Source organism: Motacilla alba, chromosome 1A, assembly GCF_015832195.1.
Source record: "Motacilla alba alba isolate MOTALB_02 chromosome 1A, Motacilla_alba_V1.0_pri, whole genome shotgun sequence".
Lineage (NCBI taxonomy): Eukaryota > Metazoa > Chordata > Aves > Passeriformes > Motacillidae > Motacilla > Motacilla alba.
The window spans coordinates 20,506,333-20,526,975 of NC_052031.1; the positions used below are offsets into that span (position 1 = coordinate 20,506,333).

Sequence of the window (20,643 nt, forward strand, 5' to 3'; positions counted from 1 at the left end):
AATGGTATGAAAACCCTTTTAATCTGGGAATGTTCCCATAACATTGTTGTGTTTCTGGGGTCTGCAGGTGATCCTGATTTAATAGAGAAATTCATGTCTACTTAAATTGTATTCATTTTGGTAATTCTAAAAAATTACTTGTGGTTGTATTTGTGGAAAAGATTCCTCACACTTTCACTCCCACTTATGTCCCAGCATATGTGCCAGCTATTTCTTTTTTTTTTCTTTTTTTTTGTGTGGAAAGTCTTAACCATGAACTCTTCTCAGAGTGACTACAAGAAATGCACTTGCTACTACTTGTGCTGAAAAATATATTTACAAAGAAAGAATGCCCAACCACCACATTTAAAACCAAAATATGCACATGTACTTGATAACATTAAAATCACCATTTTCCACCAAAGAGTATTCGATACTATCCAGTCTATAATACCATGCAAACAAAACTTTATGCATCTATTCACACATTTTTATATGAGAAACCTAACCACGCTCTTATAACTTCCTCTTTCAGTACAAGCTGTTAGCTTGTACTAGCTAATGTCATATCACCCTGCTACTATTTTGGCATGTTACTAGAGTAGTCTTTATCTCTCAGCTGAATTTTATGCTATGTGTTGATCTTTAGGGGATTGAGTGATCTGTTCCCGTTGCATACAATATCCGTTCCCTGAGCCTCTTGGCTTTTTTGACTTGCTGGATTCTTCAGCTGTAGAACGGAATCAATCTTCTCTGGCTCACAATATATGCTGTAGATTTTAAGATGAAACCTGTCTCTATGGATTTTTTGAGTACAAAATAAAAAGAAGCTCTATTCTTTCAAATGTGCTGGTAGCACTGAGCTTTTTGGCTACATGTAGGGAACAGCAAGTTTTTGACTCACTCTCTCCCTCCTCTCTTCTCCTCAAAACCCCCTCCCACATGTGGACAGAGCTGTCTCTTTTCCAGAGGTGAAAAGAACAAAGCTAAGGTGGCAAGGAAGGTTCAAAGGGGCACATTTTCTGTTCTTCAGTAGCTCCTTCCCCATCAGAACCTCATTCATCCCATTCTTTTCCTAGGATTGATGGATGCTTCTGACAAGGCCACAGTGATGATTCCTGCCTTGCTGTAGCACCTACCTGTGAAGTAGCTCAGCTACATCTCCCACCCCTCCCTGCTGGCAGTGGAGTAGGGAAGGTCACACAGCATTGTCCCACAACTGGGAGGAGAGGTCAAGGCATAGCAGAGAATGGGCTGAGTCCAGACTGGGACACACAAAACTGCCTTCTCAATTCTGTGTCACCACAGCAGGTGACAGACTGGTGTCTACAAATTTCAATTCTTTATCTGTCAAAATTCAAAGTTTGATGTGTGATACAGTCATATTACAGGTATACATATTTTCTGACAGTAGACTCAAGGTGCTGTAAGGAGAGGAGCTAGAGTTCTGTGGTTTTATATTCTGGGTTGAGTTATTTGTTGGAGGGTAAGAACAAAAATGTCGCCACTGTAGTATATTTGCTGAGAGTGGCCAATAGCTGAATCTGGGGAAGAGAATGTAGGAAACAAGGAAAATGTAGAGGAATTTTTCACCTGTATATACTTGAAGTTGTAGCTGAAGGACTGCATGAACCAGAGTTTGACTTTAGATCACTACTTTTAAAACCCACTGTTACACTAACTAATTAATAATGGGGCAAATTGCTTTTTACTACTCCTATACTGTTGATGGCTAGAGTTCAGTCTTATCTCTGAATTTTATTCATTTCAGGGTAGGTTTTATGATGCATGTCTCTGTGCTTGATGTGGGAAGAAGCTCTAATAGGTTCTGTAAGGAAAAAAGCTCTACTAGTTATTTATTATTTTAAATACCATGGGCTTATGGTACTTGACCTGGCTGATGTTATACAAGTGTGGAATGAACTGTTCCTTTCACAGAAATACGCACTTTTAGTTTTTTCACTGTCCTGAGGACCAAGACATCAAATAAATTATACGCTTCTGTGCAAAATCACAGCTTAAGTTTTCATCCATCAGCTTCAAAAATGTAAAGTTGTGCTGCCTGATCTGGAATTCATTTATATCAGTTTATTTCAATACCAAATTGTTTACTTTCTCTATAAGCCTTGGAAAGGGTACCACCATAATTTGTATTACATATACCCTAAATCTGTATATAATTCATTTCTTGTAGCACTCCTAGTTTCTCTTTCATTCTATTTTGTGCATTCATACATGAACAGCCAGAATTTGCCCTGTGGTAAGTAAGATAAATTGCCTAAACATGGGCATCAAATGCCATTTAAGATACCCCAGGGTATCCATCTGGCCTCCAGCTGCTGCCTCAGCAAGGCACAGATTCTCTGTCATATGCATATTCTGCATATCTGTGTGGATGTATCCAGTATCTTAGGATATTTAAAATGTCACTAAAGGTCTGTGTTTAATGCAACTGGATGAAAACTTGTTTTATTGTCCTAATCTTGAACTGAAACATGTAGGGCAAGCATGAAAATAAGTGTTTTCAGATTTTGAATAGGTATAGGACAATCATCATTTTATATTTCAGTGACCATGTTGCGCATTGTTTTAAAATGCCTGCTGTGTGGAGATTGAGAAGATAACACCTTCATTTATCACAAACCTCACATAGTTTGGTACACGGTATATTCTTTCTCTGACAGCCTGACATTCACAAATTAACTTTTGTTAGTTCTCATTAGTTGTTTATAATTTTCTGTGGTCTTCTTTTTCTATTAAATGTTATTTATTCTTTCCATTTATTCCATTTCAAACTTCTATTTCATTTGTCTCATTGACTAACATCTTGCTTAATTTTTCTCTATGCATTTTTCTTCTCTGGGAACTTCTGGTATTGAAAGTTCAAATGGTTATTCTCCCTCTTTTTACTTTCCTGAGAACAATTTAATTAATATATTTCTCTGTATTACTTTTTCCTTTTAAAAACTACTTAGAATGAAATGATCATAAAAAAAATTGGAATCCTTAACTCTAGTACTTGAAACTATTTGCATGAATTAATGAAATAAGAGTTGATCCTATAAATCTGAGGAGCCTTTCCATAAAGCTGAATGCTAAGAGATGGTGCATCACCACCAATACAATTAACTACACAATAGTTAATTGTATTAGAGTGCACTCTAGAGCTGCTGACTTCCATTTTCCTAAGCCTACCATGGAATCCAGGCTCATTTCTTTAGATTCAGAGCAGATAAAGTAATTTATGTGGAACAGCTCAAAGGATGAAGACTCAGCTTAAGTAATTTTAATTTCAAGTCTTACAAAAAAGAAATTAATGTAAATCCATAGACATATTATTTCAGAAAGAAAATATTTGTATCTGGTATCATGCTTTATAATGAAATCTGCTCCACTAGAGTTGGAATATTCTGTAAACTGCAGTTGTGAGACTTACCAGCACAACCACTTTTCTACACTTTTGTCACTGTGCTGAAGTAACAGGGCCTCACAATAAAAACAAATAAAAGATTTTCATATAAGAGGAATCCAAATGTGTTGATTTAATTTAAAAGATTTTTTTTAAATAAGGCTTAGTGCTGTTATTAATTTAAGAACTTTTATATATTAATCATTTTTATATGCACTTGGCCAGTACTACACATGAACTTGTGGTTTACAAATAAATCCACTTCTTTTGCACTTCATGAAATGTGAAGAGAATTTCACTGGAAGGCATTGGCCAAGTGCACGCTGTAACCTCACAGGGATCTAATGTTACAGTCTGCAGTGCAAGAGGAGCTATTTTAGAATCATGTGAAATGTAATTTGACAAAGTCGGCACATGAAGGATGAGGTGGTTGCTGAGCAGCATCTCAAGAATATCAAGGTACATGTTTAAAGATTTCTTCAGAAGAATGAGAATTTTCCAGTCCAGTGCACAAAGGACCTGTACTGGAACAGCTGTTTATCAGAAAGGGTCCTCCTTGATATCTGTGTAAGGCATTGAAAATTCAAAAGGATCCAGCACAGCCTTGAATCAGATTTAAAACCTCATACATTTTACCATTTTTTCTTCTCTAAATAACTTCTCTGTCTATTTTAACCTGCATTTTGAAAAGCTCATAAACAGCTGAGGTCACAGAAACATTCTGAAATGTCTAGCTGAGGTGCTAATTTAACACCAAGCGTTGTTTAATGCTGCTTGCTGCAAAGTGGGGAGGAGGAGGGAAAATTTCTTTCAGTACCAGACTATTACTTTATATCTAAAAATTGTAAATAAGTCCTTTGCTCAGCAAAGAGATACTTCTGAAACAGACCCCAAAATAAGTTAGTAACTATGGCTTTATATTAAAAATATAATTTTTATATTATTATATTTATATTGTTTTTCAAACTGAAAAAGATTGGTATGAAGGAGAGATGAAGAATGTAAAAGCTCACGCATGATTTTCCATAGTTAGCCAAGCTTATTATGTAGTCTGAAAATTCTACCAGGTACTTTTGTTCTAGACATCCAGAATAAATTAAAAATTTAGTTAAAATGGTGACAGATTGAATGCAATTACCTGGGTCATTCATGAGTTAAAATTACACAGGGCAACACAACCACATATAGAATAAAAGATGAAAAGGCTCAAAGACAGTTCCCTCATTTCTCTTTAGCCATTTTATTAAATGATTGCTTTAAAAATATTTTTAAAATTTAAATCAGTGAAATTGTTTTTAAAAAAGTAGCCTGCTTTCTCTGTTCTCTGTGGTGGTCTACACTAGCATTGTAGGAACATTTATCCTAAGAAAAAGTAACATTTTTCCTATGATGGTTTCCAATGACTATGGTTCCCAAATGAAGGTAGCCAAGATCATTCTCTAGTATAAATACCCTAGTCAAGAACTGTTTGTTGTGGTTTCCCAAAGTACTTTTTATCTAAGCTGGAATTTATGTAGTCCTGGCTCACTACCTCACGTTTTTGTTGTATTCCGTGTTACTTTCTCTCTACAGTGTGTTAAATTTAAGTTTTGCAGGTAGACCTCAATTTTCAATAAGAGGAGCATTTAAATTCTGTCTTAAACTTGAACTCCGATGCAATTCCCTGCAATGGTCATGACAGAGTATATGTGGCAATACCACATACCAAGAGTGTCAGTTCTGCACATCTGGTTGTCAGAAAAAGAGACACTTGCATACTTCCACAGCATTTGTTCAAGGGCGGTATACTGAATCCAAGTTTGCTTCTTCACATGGGATTGGTTGTTATGGTCAGCTACAGTGTTTCTCTACATGGTTTATTATCTGCTCTCTCTACAATTAACAAATTGTTATTGGAGCCTCCTTGAGCCAGGTCTCATAAGCTCTTGGAGGTCTATATCCCACCCAAGATAGCTCAGCTACCTTTGGAGGCATAAAAATCAGCAGGATGGCTTGTGTAGTAGTGTTGGAAACAAGAAGGTTTAATAAAAGGCAAAATAACAAACAGAGAAAAACTGAGCCAGGTGCAAGAGGTCCTTGCCCCTGCTAAAACACCTCACAAAAGCGATTAGTTTCTATGTTCACTTTTTTCCTAGTAAATTGCCCAGGCGGGACTTTTTGGCTCCTGTCCAATTGGATACCCTTAAGTTTGAGGTGAAGTCCCCCAGGTCCTATGAGGTGTCTTTTCACCTAATTAAGGAGAGAAACTTCTGGGCTTCTTTCCTTTTTGAGGGGACAAAGGATAGTTTTGTCACTCTGTCAACAGGGGGCACATTCCTACAGTTAATCAGTTTTCCCCAGAAGTATGCTCTTTCATTTGATGGACTATCCAATAAAGTAGATTTCCTTAAAAAACCTTTTCAGTTTGAGGACTATCCATTCTCAGATGCACTCTTCATTCTGATCATTCACTAGGGTGTATTTTTCTTCAGAAGAGATTAACATTTTTAAAGAATATTGATTAACCCTTGGTAGTTTGTTTACAGCCTTGAGGCATCTAGTTTGTCTTACACTTTCATTATGTCCTTACACTTTCAAGACTTCAGCTACCATCTTGCATTCATTATTTTGGGAACCACTGGTCAAATCCACAGGTTTTCTTCAAATGCCTTTAACTTTGTTTGCTGGTAATGCAGCCAATGGTTTATTAGCACAATCCAGTCATGCATACCTCCTAGTTATAGTTCATTAAATGTTTCATTCCACAATGGAATATGAATATAGTAAGACACGGATTAAAGCAATAGTTTCCTTGTTAACAGAATATACAGGTTATGGCATCCTTGCTAAAACACAATCAAATAATCTTTAGAGCAGGCACTGTGGCTGTTACTCTACTTTCTAAAATCCGCTGTTTACCAAAGGGATAGTGTTTTTTTCTCAGTGTTAGGGAGTGTAAATCTTCTGTGACTTATTCCAGCTTTTAACCAGCCTGATTTTATTAACTTGACGAAGGTTGTTTGACTTTTGCCTCATGGGAAAAATCTTGCTGGACTCAGTTGGAGAGGCTGCTGAATTTAGCAAGTTGCTATGTCCCTGTTGATTGTGGTGCTCAGCATGAGATGCTGTTGTGCTCTAGCTGGGAACAGCACTATACCAACAAAGAAAGACAGTTCTGGTTTGGACTAGTCAGTCACTTTGTCCGTGTGTTGTGGATTAACCCCTGCAGCTGAGCATCACACAGACTTGCTCCTTGCCCCATCAGCTGGACTGGGGAGAGAACTGGAAGGGTAAAATTGAGAAAACAGATGGGTTGAGATAAAGACAGTTTAATAAACAAAGCAAAAGCTGCACACATAAGCAAAGCACAAGGACTTAATTCACCACATGCTATGGGCAGGCAGGTGTTCAGTTATCCCCAGGAAACCATCACACATAGAGTGAGTGACTTAATGCCATCTCCCCAAATGTCCCCTTCTTCCTTCCTCTTCTCCAGGTTTATTTGCTGAATATGATGTTTTATGGTAGAGAATGATGTCCCTTGAGTCAGGTGGGGTCATCTGTCCTGACTGGTCCCCTCCCAACTCCTTCTGCATCCCCAGCCTCTCTAATGGTAGAGTGGGATGAAAAGCAGAAAACACCTTGACTCTGTGTAAACGCTGCTCAGAAATAGCTAAAAAAATCCCTGTGTTGTCAAAAGTTTTTAGCACAAATCCAAATCAGAGCCCCAATCAACCTACTATTGAAAAAAATCGACTTCGTCCCAACCAAAACCACCAGAAGATATTTCTAAAGCCAGCCATATATTATAAGCTCACACTCTTATTGCTGAGCATAATAATGTTTTAAGTTCCCATTGGTCTTAAGGTATACCAAGAACATTTCCTATCTGTTCATAAAAATGACTGTTTTTTCCATGAGGTCTTCAAATGCTGCTGAGTGGATAGATGAATTCTATTGTTACTATACAGTAATGTTTTGAGGTTTACCTCCATAACTATGAACAAACAACAGCTGAGTATGTGTTGGTGGGGTTGAAGAAATTTATTGCATCAAGCTGCTGTGTAAGCAGTGAAGAATAATTTCATTGCTTGAAAGATTGTAGACTGGGATTTTTCTTGCCCTTCATTCTGTCAAAAGAATTGAGAGCAAAGCATGAAGAGCTTTCCAAAATTTTCTGTAGAGTCTCCTATATCTTCATGGGGTCTTAAGTCTTTACCACACATAATTTTTGATACTCTTCTTCCATGGTTGCTCAAGTCCAATTTCTGCAGCCAGAATTTTTCTGGCAAAACTGTGAAATTGGCACAGTATTTAATGTGCCACTTGTCACTCTCAAAACACTGTTTATTTCACTGGATATCAATTTTATATGAAAGCTGTTATATAAAACAAAATGCTTTAGAGAACAAAATACTTTATGGGAGAGAGACAGACAGACATACAAAAAGAATTTAGGTTGAAATCTTGGACTGTGTAGACTGCTCCTATTTCGACTAGCTTATTGATAGGTACCCAGAATTTCAACCTTTTTTTCTTTTATCCTCTGGAAACCACTCACAGTGGCCTTAGTGCCTCTAGGTGATACATTAACTTGTGTTATAGTGTAGGAATTTACTATGAACTGGCTATTCTTTTCTTGGGTATTTACACGGAGAAACATGAAAACATTGTGGGGCATTTTGTGGTTTGGGTTTTTCCTCCAGTAAAGATAAATTTCATCTCCAGTCACTGAAATAGAACATTAGCATACTTGAATTCTTCTTCAATGGATCTAAACTATAATATGATCCACCTATATATAAAAATTTGGGGAAGGGGTGTAGCTTTTGAAAGGTCTCTGCAGGAGTGCAGGTCCTTGATGTCACCTTGAGGGAATCCATCAAAGTGTGTTCTAATTTGGCTGGTCTGGTTGTCAAGGTAGATGTGTAGTTTTCAATCTTTGAACATTTTGTTGATCGAATAAGAACAGTGTCAATTTATAACTTTTGACAGCTTCAGCAATGGCCTTTTCTGTCAGGCAGTGTCATGTGTAGAGGAGAGAGCAACAAGCACAACTGATGAACTTAATTTATTTTGATAAAATACTTTTTCATGGGTGGTCAGTGTTAGAAACAGCATACTTATTGTGACACAATTTAAACATTTGCATCTCAAGGTATTTTATGAGTATTGGCTCCTAACTTGAGGATATTAACAATATTTTTGTACTTAACAGGAAATTTTTATGTAGTTCATTACAAGATTGCTATTTTTTGCCTATTGCCAAGTATATACATCCCAAAGTGAAAGGATGTCTTTCTTCATGTCAAAAGAAATTTCTTCATTTCCGTTTTATCCTAGAATTTCCTAATATTCTATAATACACACAAAAATACCCTCAACCAAACAACCAGAGAAAAAGACAGCAAAGGATTATGTTTTAAAATTATTTTCATAGAATCATAGGGTAGATTTTGGGGAGGTTTTTGAATTCATTATCATACTATATTTGCATTATGAAGAACGTGTTCAATTTCTAATTAACATTTTTCTTTAATGTATATTTATTAAATTCCTTTAAAGGTATTTATTGCATTTAATATTCTTTTCAGGGAGTGCTGGAACACCTGTTGTTTTCAATGAAAATGGAGATGCTCCTGGACGCTATGATATTTTTCAGTATCAAATTACCAACAAGAGTACAGAATACAAAGTAATTGGTCAGTGGAGTAATCAACTTCATCTAAACGTAAGTACACTGTTTCCCTCATTATTGTCCTGCTGAAACTGGCTGCTCATGGCTTGGATGGGCACACTGTTCACTGGGTAAAAACTGGCTGGAGGACCAAGCCATCCAGAGATGACAGGGAATGGAGTTATGTCCAGTTAGCAGCTGGTCACAAGTGGTGTTCTCCTGGGGTCAGCACTGGGTCCTGATAAATTGCTGTTTAATGTCTTTATCAATGATCTGCACCCTCAGTACGTTTGCAGGTGAGATCCAAGTTGAGCAGGAGTGTTGGTCTGTTGGAGAGTAGGCAGGCTCTGCAGAGCACTCAGGGCAGGCTGGATCAATTGCCATGGCCAACTGCATGAGGTTCAATGAGGGGAAGGATGAGGCCTACACTTGGGTCACAACAACCCCAACAGTCTGGGGGCAAAGGGGCTGGAAAACTGCCTAGCAGAAAAGGTCCTGGCAGTGTTGGTTGACACAGCAGATTAGGAGCTGAAGCGTGCCCAGGTGGCCAAGAAGGCCAGTGGCATCTTGGCTGTATCAGAAACAGTGAGGCCAGCAGGACCAGGGCAGTGACTGTCCCTCTGTACTTGGTGCTAGAGAGGCTGCAGCTGATAGAATCATAGAATCATTAAGGTTGGCATAAACCTCTAAAGTCCTTGAGTCCCAACTGTCAATCAAACACTGCTAGGACCACCATTAAACCATGTCCCCAAGACCACATCTACAAGTCTTTTAAATATCTTCAGGGATGGTGATTCCATCACTTCCCTGGGCAAGCAATTCCATTGCTTGACCACCCTTACAGTGGAAGATTTTTTCCTATTATGAAATCTAAACCTGTCCTGGCACAACTTGAAACCATTTCTATCACTTGATACCTGTGAGGAGAGACTGACCTCCACCTGCATACAACTTTCTTTCAAGTAGTTGTAGAGACCAATAAAGTTCTCCTTGAACAGTACAAGACATTGAGGGGTTGGGGCATGTCCAGAAAAGGGCAATGAAGCTAGTGAAGGGTCTGGAGCACAGGTCTTGTGAGAATTGAGTGAGGGAACTGGGCTTAGTTATTCTGTTAGGTAGAAAAGGAGCCTCAGGTGAGAATTTACTGCTCCCTACAGCTACCTGAAAGAAAGAAGTGATGGGACAGGGGAAACTACGGGCAGTTGCACCAGGGGAGGTTTAGATCAGATATTAGAAAAAAATTCTTCACTGAAAGGGTGATCAAGCATTGGAACAGGTTGCCCAGGGAAGTGGTTACCATCACTGGGGGTATTTAAAAGATACGATGATGTGGCCTTTAGGGACACGGTTTAGTGGTGGATTTGGCCATGTTAGGCCAACGGTTAGACTTGATGACCTTACATGTCTTTTCAACCTGAATGATTCTATGGTTCTACCAATCGGATTATGATACTGCCATTGGAGAATACTCGTTTGAGTATTAAATTATTTTAAACACTTAAAAAAAACATTATTTATTCTCTACCAGTTGGGAGAACAAAGCACTTCCCCTCTGTTCTTGAGAAGACAGTAAAAGATTGCACAACAGCCTGAATAAAATTCTTTATATTTTCAAGTCAGATGGGTCGTGTAGTTATCAGCTCCTTCAAATGATATTTTTGAATCATTTTATGTCTGTTATTCCTCAGAGAGATTAATAAGATAGGCAAGGAAATAATAACTTTTCCTTGAAAAAAAGGTATCAGACAAAATGATGGGGACAGGTAAATTGCCCAGGTATTTCAAATAATATAAGAGGATGGAAATGTATTTCATAAAAGACAAGTTTGAATTCTAACCACTTTGGATTTAGTTAAAACATTAGGATGATGAACTACTGCAATAAAAATATTCCTGACTATAAAAGGAGAATTTGGTGTTTTTCTACATGAATAACTAGGATTTGTATTGTCCCTTATTACTTCATAGCAGAAGGAATAATAAAGCACAATTTACCCATATTTAGATGGTGTTTTTAATTGCTGTTTTAATCTCTTTTGCAAGTTTTGTGCATGCAATTATATTTGGGTTGAAAATTGCTGTCCCAACAAAATTCAGAGGATATATTGCATAGATTTATATGAGAAATAGGCATTAAGGTTTAATTTCAGAAATTTTTAGGTCCAAGGTACTTTCTGTAGGAAGTTGTCTTCATGCAAAGAGAGAAGAAGAGAAATGAATTTAATTATTTTCCGTGTTAGATATGCAATAGACTTGTGTTAGCCATTTGGGCACCTCTGCAAACACCAATGTTGTTTTGCTAAAGGCTGACGAGAAGGGCAACAGTGTGAATTGATGACTAGATACACCAAAGCGAGTTTATGCAGTGAATTCAATCAAACCACAAAAAGAAGGGTTCAAATATCTCTGGTTTTCCATGTGAGAGGTTCCTGATGAAGAGTAACAAAGACAGTGTAGTAAATATTTACAAATTATTCTCCGGTTCCGACTATTTTGCAATAATTATCTGAGTGCTATCCACAATAACACATATGATAGCTCCCCATTTTCATCCACAGCTGTTAAACCCTTTTAGCATATCTACAATTTAATATCTGTAACTACTTGTCAGGGACTCATTTATTTAGTTATTCTGCCCAAATAGAAAAAATCCAACCAACAGAAGCTGTGTGTTGCAGATTGTATGGCAGAGTTACTTCCCTTCACTAACCTGATATCTGTCTCTTGAAAGGCAAGAAAGGAAAAAAAAATGGCTAAACAAGTTTAATATTAAACATTAATTTCTGGAAAAGACTACAGTTAGATCCTTATCATAACTATTATGAAATACATTCCAGATTTTGATAATTGCTACATTTTTCTGAAAAGTTAGTGTTTATTAAATTAACTCAAAAAACTGATACATACATTTTGCACAAATGCTAGTACTAACATAATAATTATATAGTAATATCAAGAAAAATACAAAAAATTTGCTTTAGTTTTAGTTTCATTATGATCTGCCTTTATTCTATCTCCCTCTAGACTTCTAAATTTTTCATTAAGCCTGTAGTTTTTCAGTCCCATTATTTCTGCCTCATGTAATGTACTCGGGGGAACTCTGAAATATGATTGGATTGATGGCTACTCATACTACTGAAACCACATTGTGCTATCCACATTGACCACAAATCTGACAGGAGAGGATTTACCTAAGGATGCCCTCATTAACTCTCATTAGTTAAGGATGTGTTAGAATCTTGTTTGGCTCTCTTTTTTCACCACCATGAGCTCACGTACTGGATGCAACTGGTTTTTCCAGCTCTCAGGCAGGCTCTGTCTAGTGTGTAGAGTTGTGAAGATAGGAGTGTCTTGGAGCCTCCTCAGGTCAGGATGACCCCAAGATTGTGTTAAAAGTCTCCTTTTCCCAACCCAGATGTCGAAGAAGAAGTCAGGACTCTTCGGCTGCAGTTCTCAAGGTTGTTTATTAATTCTTAGCTAAAACATTTTCTGTCTGGCCTGCCGCAGTCTGTTCAGCAGGTCACTGCCCTCCCACAGGGCTGGTGTTGTCTTTTATACCATAAGCTACGTACTCGATATTTACAGTTATGTTCCAATACCTATCACCTGTGTTAGACAGTGACTTTCTACAGGGCACGCCCTGACTCCTCCATCTTGGAACCTTAAACCCCCATGTTCAAAATCCCAAAATTTCTCTCTTCACCCCGTGATTACTACTACTATGCTATCTAAACTTCTGTGACCGTTAATTCTTCATACAAAGTTGGTAATCGGTTGCACGGGTCGAACTCAAAGCCACAGGGGTCTTTGGCTGCATGCCAGGGTGTCCGACCCCCCTGCCAGGGCCCCAGAGCCCCCTGGCTGGGGCTGGGATCATCCAGGACCGTCAGGGAGACATCCTGGGCTCCGACAGGAGAGGGCTGGCACAGTGCCCTGCAGTGCAAGCTTCTGCTCCCAGCCTTGTGTGAGGCTCCTGCTCCTGCTCCACCGCCCCTGCTCTGCTGCAGAGCCCCTGCTCACACGGGCAGGATGCAAGCAGGCACTCAGGACTCACTCCCTCCTCCTGCATACTCACTAAACTCTTAGCAGGTGTTGATGGCAGTTGTGACAGATGATGATCTGCTGTGGCAAAGCTGTTGCCTCCTCTCACTAGACAAAATATATTAAAACCAAGTAATCTTTTTGAATGATCGTCAATACTCCAGATCATCATATTGCAAATTAGGAAGCGCTTTTGATTGCCAATGAATCATAGGGAACACAGTGGATGTTTTCATTAGTTTCTGTGAAAACATCTATATTTATTGAAAGTGAAGCAGCATTAAGATGGCAGAACAATTTTTACCCTGCTGCTCTTTAAAGGAGATGCTTTTAAAATATAATACTTTCCCCCCTGTACCCTTTCTCCTCTAGTTTACTTTTAATGAAGACACATGTAACTATGATTTTTAGTGAATATTTGTAAGCTAGATATCCTCTATAGATACCTCTACCCTGGTTTTTACAGATATTTCTTCCTCAAATTGTGTGGTAACATGTTGTAACTATGATGTGTTTATGATTATGTTCATCTATGCAGCTGGTATTGTGCTTCAGAAAATTTATAGTTTTTATTAATTTGTTTGTTTTCCCTGTCAGAAAAATAAATCTTGAAAGTATCAGGTTTTTAGTACAGTTCAACCCTTGGAAAAATTATTGTAAGACAAACTAGAACATATCTTCCATCTAAATAACTTCATTGAAAGGTTTCCCTTTCCTATTTCTGATTTCCTCATTCCCCCTACTTTTCAATTTTCCTTTTCCTTAAGATGCTCTTTGCTAATTCATATCATATTTTGGCTGCAGGCTTGTTTTCTGGGCTGTGGCTTCTCACCTGGTAGCCAGCCCCAGTCTGTCTCTGGCCATCGCCCTCAGCATTCAGGGTTGCTCTGCTGATGTCTCTGGCTCCTCAAAGTCTCACTGACTTTGCAGGGTTCTTGTCAAGCTTCAAACTTGTTCCTTCCTCATGGCAGTGCTGGTTTTCCCTTTGGGCAGGAGGTGCTGACTGGCTGGATAAAGACTCTGCATCACACTCCCTAAGGGGCTCTTTCTCAGCAGGCTTCACCAGCTGTAGAGACCCTCCTAGCTCTGGTGCTGGTTTCTGCGTGGAGACTTCAGTAGCATTAATGCTCTCCTTTTGGCTAACTGACCTTTTAAATTTCCTCTGAAGCAACTATAGCTTCTAGATACAGGCACTTCATGGCTACTGATCAGTCCTACTCTTGTCATTCTTAACAAAACAAATGCCTGACAATGCTGATACAGAAGATAAATTAAGAAACAATAAAGATCTTCCAAATTTAAATTTTGCATGATTATTGAGTTTGAATAAGGTAGCTCAGTCTTTGACAGACACAAGGAAATTCTGAAAGCAATATTTAGAAATGTCCAACAATAATCTAAAGAACCTGCTTGTCTGATGATTCTGATCATGTAAATTTACGCCTCCTTTAGTTTCCAAGGTTTCCTGACTTTAAGTGATCTTAATATACTAGAAATAACCAGACCTTTTAAACTTTTACTATGATTTTAAAGGAAGAAATAATTGCCTTAGAACTTCTGCTCATTGATGATACATTAACTGTCAGTGTTTTCTGTTTACTTTCACAATCTTATTTTCTTTATCAGTAGAAAAAGATAACTTAATTTTCAGGGAAGTCTGATAGTTAAAATGCTTTTTTTAAAAAAAAAATCTGTTTTTTATGATGAATAAAAATCCAGGCAAAGGTAGCTGTTTCTGCAAAAGTTATGTTTTATTCATATTCCAACAGTATTTTGCATACCAGGTCACACGTAAAAGTTCTCTACAAATGTGTGGGTTTAGCAAATTTGAGCTCTCAACCATGTAATATCTGAACAAGTGAAGTTGTTAGAAACAAGCTTGCTTTTCCATGCACTTATAATTTGAATCAAGTTCTTTTTATGATTAATAATGAATTCACCCTTAGAAACTGTGTTCTGTATGGCATATACTGTTATAAGGGCTAGACTGAGATGTTGGCTGGTGGCTTTTGTCAGTGGCAGTAGATGGAAAAAGTCCCAGTCCTAAAGTTTCAATAATGGCTTCCTGAGTTCCTTTCCTTAGAAACCCATTCAGCTTGTTTTGGTTAATTTCTTTTTTTTTTTTCCTGAAAATTTATTTTAAAATGCTCTACATGTATTTTAAAATGCTCTGTTTTTAAAGCTAAGTACCAGTTGGAAAAAGAAAAGTTGAAATGTTAAAGAATTTTAAAATCTAATATTTGACTTTTTAAAAAACCCCCACATATTTTAAAATACAGTTGGAAACAATCTCAGATTGCATTTCAAGCTTGTACATTGTTTCAATCTACCAAAATCTATGTTTAAAGACCGCAGTATGAAAGAAATATGTAGATCTAAATCCATATTCTTCCAAGTTAGTGATTTTGGTCTTCTGATGAGTCTTCAGGCAGACACAATTATGGGTTATTTCAAAATCACACATTTAGCTGATGCAGTTAAAATGCTTGAGTGGGTAGCAACCTATGTGATACTACTCCCTAAGAAAAATCCAAAGCATTTAAAAACGCTGCATGTTTCCTTGGAGCTGTTTGAGGCTGGGTTGGATGGGGTTCTAAGCACCCTGCTCCAGTGAAAGGTGACCCTGCTCACAGCACAGGGGTTGGAACTAGATGATCTTTCAGGTTGCTTTGAACCCAGGCCTTTCTAGGATTCTGTGTTTCAAGTGAAAACAGTGCATTTTAAAGACAGAAGTCACTTGTATTTGTTTCGTTGTTCGGTTTGGGATTTTTGCATGTTTTGTTTTGTTTTGTTTTATTTTGTTTTTCACCAGAGCATAAGAGTTCTGTTAAAATAAAAAAGAGATTTTACAATAACAGATTTCTAACATTCCCTTAGAAATAAGATGCATAAGCTTTCACATTTATGGAGTGTATGCACTGAGGATATAAATGACTCAGGGGCATCCATTTTTCCATAATGATCTTGATTTACGATGAAAACTATAAATTAAAATTACTCTGATGTGATGAACTATCAGAGAGACAGCCATAACCACCATCAGCCTTAAGCACAGCGATTGGTGAACTAGCAAAAATTGGGAACCTCACACTGACAGTGAGCTTCCCTTCAGGCAGCCAGATCATAAAGAGATTTGAATCAGTATTTGATTTCTCTTCTTTTCTAGGCCTCAAGTCTTGTATCTAATACTGAAGGAATCCATCAACACTGAAATTAGTCAATTATTTTTGGAAGTTACAGATTCAAAATCCATTAGTTCCCTTTCTTGTGAGATGGTAAAAGAAAATGACTCAAAAAACTTCTGATGTTTTCCCTAACTGCATTAAATAAGTTTCAAGCTTTGCTGTAGGCCACTGTATTTCATTAAAGAAGTCAGAAAGCCTCTTCTTTTCTTGTGGTAGCTGTTATATAACTGATAGATGTTTTTAAAATGCTGAACCTAAGCCCTGTGTTTAACAAAAGAACACAGTACAGTGAAATACACAACAAAAGCACTTAGTGCTGTATATGATTATATCCATAAACAAAATATGACAATCATATGGCCTGCAGGGTGTTCTGCTGCCTGCATGTAATAAGGCAGTAGAGTTCAAACTTTGACTCTAATAAACCCATGTTATTTGACTGAAAATTGTTGATGCTGGGTTAAAAAAAAAAAAAAAAGACAGAAATATTTTAGGTTCTTCTATTCTTCTCAAAATTGTACTGCTAACTTTCTTTATTCTACCTAAGGCTGAAAATAGAAGAGACTGTTATGGTTTCTAGACTAGTTAGGTTTCACAAAACTAGTCCTCATCTTAGCACTGGTCAAGTAGTATGACTCAGGATTTGTTCTTCCCTACTGTGAGTGTCTCTGGTCAATATGAAAATTGTGTCTGCTAAGGACCAATTCTAGATTAAAAAGATAAGTCAACAGTAGGCTACAGTAAATGAGTAAAGTAAAAGACAAAAATAAAAGACTGGAAGTAAAAGACAAAAAATACAAGACACATGGAATAAAGTGGGATTTTATGTTATTGAAAGGTTACAGGTTGTATTGATAAAAAAAGCTTTGTGATGGAGAAGAAATAGGCTGAATACAGATGTTTAAAGAGCATTTAATGATTTTCAGAAGTGCCCATATTAGACAGAAACTATTTCAGACATGACTGAAAATCAAAACAGAACCTAGATTCAAGGACCAATGACCTTAGAGAAACTGAAGAAGAATGATAACTTGTCCTCCTCCTGAAGTTTTTTTACTTTGGTCCTAATAGTCTTTTTTCCCCCTCAATGAAATAGACGTCTTTACTGATTCTCTATAGAAAAACAAACAAATAAACAAAAAAGAAAATGGATAAAAGATAGCTGCTGGGAAGATGTCCTGAAACTTGATAAGCATTTTTTCTTCATTAGAATGATAGGAAAGTGCCAGTGAAGCAGTCTCTGCTTGAGAGTTAGGATGAATAGTGACTTTTTTCTCACCTTGTCAGGGTGAGTGAAAGTCAGGTTCCTCAAATGAAGCAAGAAGTTGCAGCTGTATGTTTGGCTGTGAATTTGTCACAGGTTTCTTGAGTGGGTGGTAGATATTTTATAGCTTTTTTGTGTTCATCCTTTGTAAAAGTGGTATTATTAGAATGAATTGTTCTTTGAATGGCCATACCATAACCAACAGGACCAAGAGTATTCCTCTTTTTTTAACAAACTGGAAAGGAATGGCAAGCATAGCACTTACGTTTTAAAATATTCTTTTCTCTTTCACAGTAAAAAAGTGAGCAGTGATAGAACAATAAAAATTCAGGAGCTTTTAAATTAATTCCCAGAGAATACTCTCCTGGTAAAAGCTAATGTGAGTTTTAGCATTGACACCACCCCGAAATTTATATATGTCTTGTAATTTGGAAATTGAGCTGCCCTTTTAAGCTTGAAGCAAATTGTTTAAAAGTCCTTAAAAGCAAAAATTGCAGATTAAATGATTAAATTAATTATTGTTCATTTGTGTTACATAATGGAAGTCTACCACTAAATTAACAATCATTAAATGGAAAATGAAAAAGCCCTTCAATAGTTATTCTATGATGAAAGAGAATAACCAGCAGTTAGCAGAACATTACAGTATGATTATTTTTTTTTTCTGTTTGCTTTGCTGCAATTCTCTTCATCTTGCACTAATATTATTTTAATTACTTTAGGATAGTCATCTAATATTTATCCAGGACTTTTCATCCTAATAAATCCCCAAATACTATTTAAAAAATATTTAAAGATAGGGAATTATTTTCTGAATATTCAAAATGGTATCACTAAATTTAATGGTGATATTAATACATCTTAACACAGGGAATGTAACTTTAGCTCACAGTAAACAGATTTAGTGCTGAATATGCCAATAAAATATGCTTGAAATGACTGGGTCAAAGAAGGAGGATGGCATTGCTCTTTCTGGTAACTGCAGGAATTGAAGTGAATTCCCCTTTTATGGGAAACTTAGGCATAAGGCTAAGCAATAGCTTTAGAATGGTTAACTGATTAGCATCACCAGAGGCCATTACAGCAAAGAACTCCCAGACTTGTGCTGTAATTCATCTGTTCTCTCCTCTTCAGTGCTGTGAGCTCCTTAGCGGAACTGTGACTTCTGCTGGAAAAGTAAAGTAGCTGGAGAGAGTCCAGCTGCAAGCAATTATAATGATCAGCCATCTCAAAGCATGCCTTTAGGGAAAGATTGAGCAAACTAGGGTTGTTTAGTCTGAAGAAAACTGCACTGAGGGGGGTTGTGTTAATCTCTTCCAATACAGAAAGGATTATTCAGGAAAAGAACTATGTTAGGCATAGTTAATTTGGCTATTAGGAGAAGCAGTGGATTTGAATTACAGTGAGAAATATCTAATGCAGACGTGCTAGAAGACTCTAAGGATGAGGATAATTAAGTACTGGTCTGCCCTGGGGTGGTTGGAGCAGGTGAGCTGTAAATATTGATTCTGCATAGTGATTCAGAGATGGGGTCATCACTTCTAAAGTTTTCTGGCTTTCACTTGTTTGGCAGGTTTGATCTTCCAATACTCCCCTCAGAGGCAATGTCCTGTACCCCTTGAGTAAATGCTGGGAGGCACAGAAGCAACTGGACTCCTACTTGGCTTTGTGCTGAATACAAGACTGTCTTTAGCAGTCTTTAGCAAGAGCTCTAGAAGACAGCCATGAAAGATTTATGGAGTTATAAACCTGGTTATTTATTTAGGATCTTTTGCTTCAGGTTGTGCATCACTTTACACCTGTTTTCCATTCACATACAGGACTCCAATTTGGACTTCTTTTTTACATGCTACATGCTTAATATATCCCAAACTAATTTAAGCTCCCTTATGTGGGAAACAGTTTATTATTGCTGCAGTGGTGATTTCTTTAATTAGACCTTTCCCTAACACTTAGAGAAGCATTTTCACTGCAAACAAAAGCAATTTACCATACAATATTTAAAATGCATCATTAATTATGCAAGACATAGGAAAAGTAGGATCATTCCCATTTCTTGTTTACTTTTTTCTTGTAAATATTTTTCCTAAATAGGTATTCTGTAAAATCACAAAAGACAGACTAAAGACCTTAGCTGCCAAGAGAGTACATTGACATTTTTTTATTTTCCTATTTATTTAGCCTAGTTATGATATTTTTATTTGTTCTCAAAATATTTAGTACCTGAAATCTGCCTTTACCTTACAGAAGACAGCAAAAGGGATCTCAAGAGGCTGTCTAGGCCTTGGATAAAGTTAACATCTTCTACACTTATGTTGTTCTAAGAGTGAAGACTTTGCAGCTTCTGGAGGCATTATCTTTCATTTTTTAGCTACTCTTATCTCTCCAAAGTGTCTTAAGAATAACTTTACTCCTTATTGCTATAATTTAAGCCTATTTTATTCAGTGTACATCGTGCACATCCTCGTCCTTTTCATGTATTTGAAGACTGTTGTTTTACCTCCTAGGCTATGTTATTTCTTCAGGCTATACAAGAGGAATTTGTTCAATTTAGTCACATAGCTTGTGTTTTCTAGACGTGCTTCTGATCTTTGCAGATTTCCTCTGGACTCCCCATTTGATTCTCCTTCAAAGGGAAACACAATGACCTAACCTTCAGCAAGTGCTCTGGCTGCAGTCTCACTAGTGCAGAGTACAGGAGGAACATCATTTCATTTAGTCATGATGGAGAGAAGAGGGGGAAGACTGCTGTATCTATCTACATTTATCTGGCATTTGCCCCTTTTGCAACAGTGCAACATTGGTTCAATATATCACAATCTACTAGAGCCCTGAGATCTCTTTTTCTCCTGCAGAGCTGCCACCTCTGTCCTTCCTGACCCATAATGTAGTGCCAGTTGTCCCTGTTAAACTGCATGCTTCATTTTTTCAGGCTCTGCAGTATCATTTGAAATAAGTATTCTGACCTTCAGCATGGCTTCAGCCTTTTCCAGTGTTACTGCCCAAATCTGATCTCCCTATACTCTATTTTATGATCCAGAAAAAATGAGTGTTTATTACAAATACTGAATAATAGCAGACTAACAATAGACCTCTCTAGACCACACCC

At 37.3% G+C, this 20,643-nt stretch overlaps 1 protein-coding gene across 5 annotated transcripts in view; it reads left to right on the forward strand.

Moving 5' to 3' along the window:
- GRM8 (glutamate metabotropic receptor 8) overlaps nt 1-20,643 on the forward strand; it is a 320,858-nt gene that overhangs the window by 240,473 nt on the left and 59,742 nt on the right. For all 5 annotated transcript variants that reach the window (XM_038155039.1, XM_038155035.1, XM_038155036.1 and 2 more), the window contains one exon: nt 8,962-9,098. In XM_038155039.1, the coding sequence (XP_038010967.1) occupies nt 8,962-9,098 (137 nt within the window). The remainder of the gene's footprint in view (nt 1-8,961; nt 9,099-20,643) is intronic.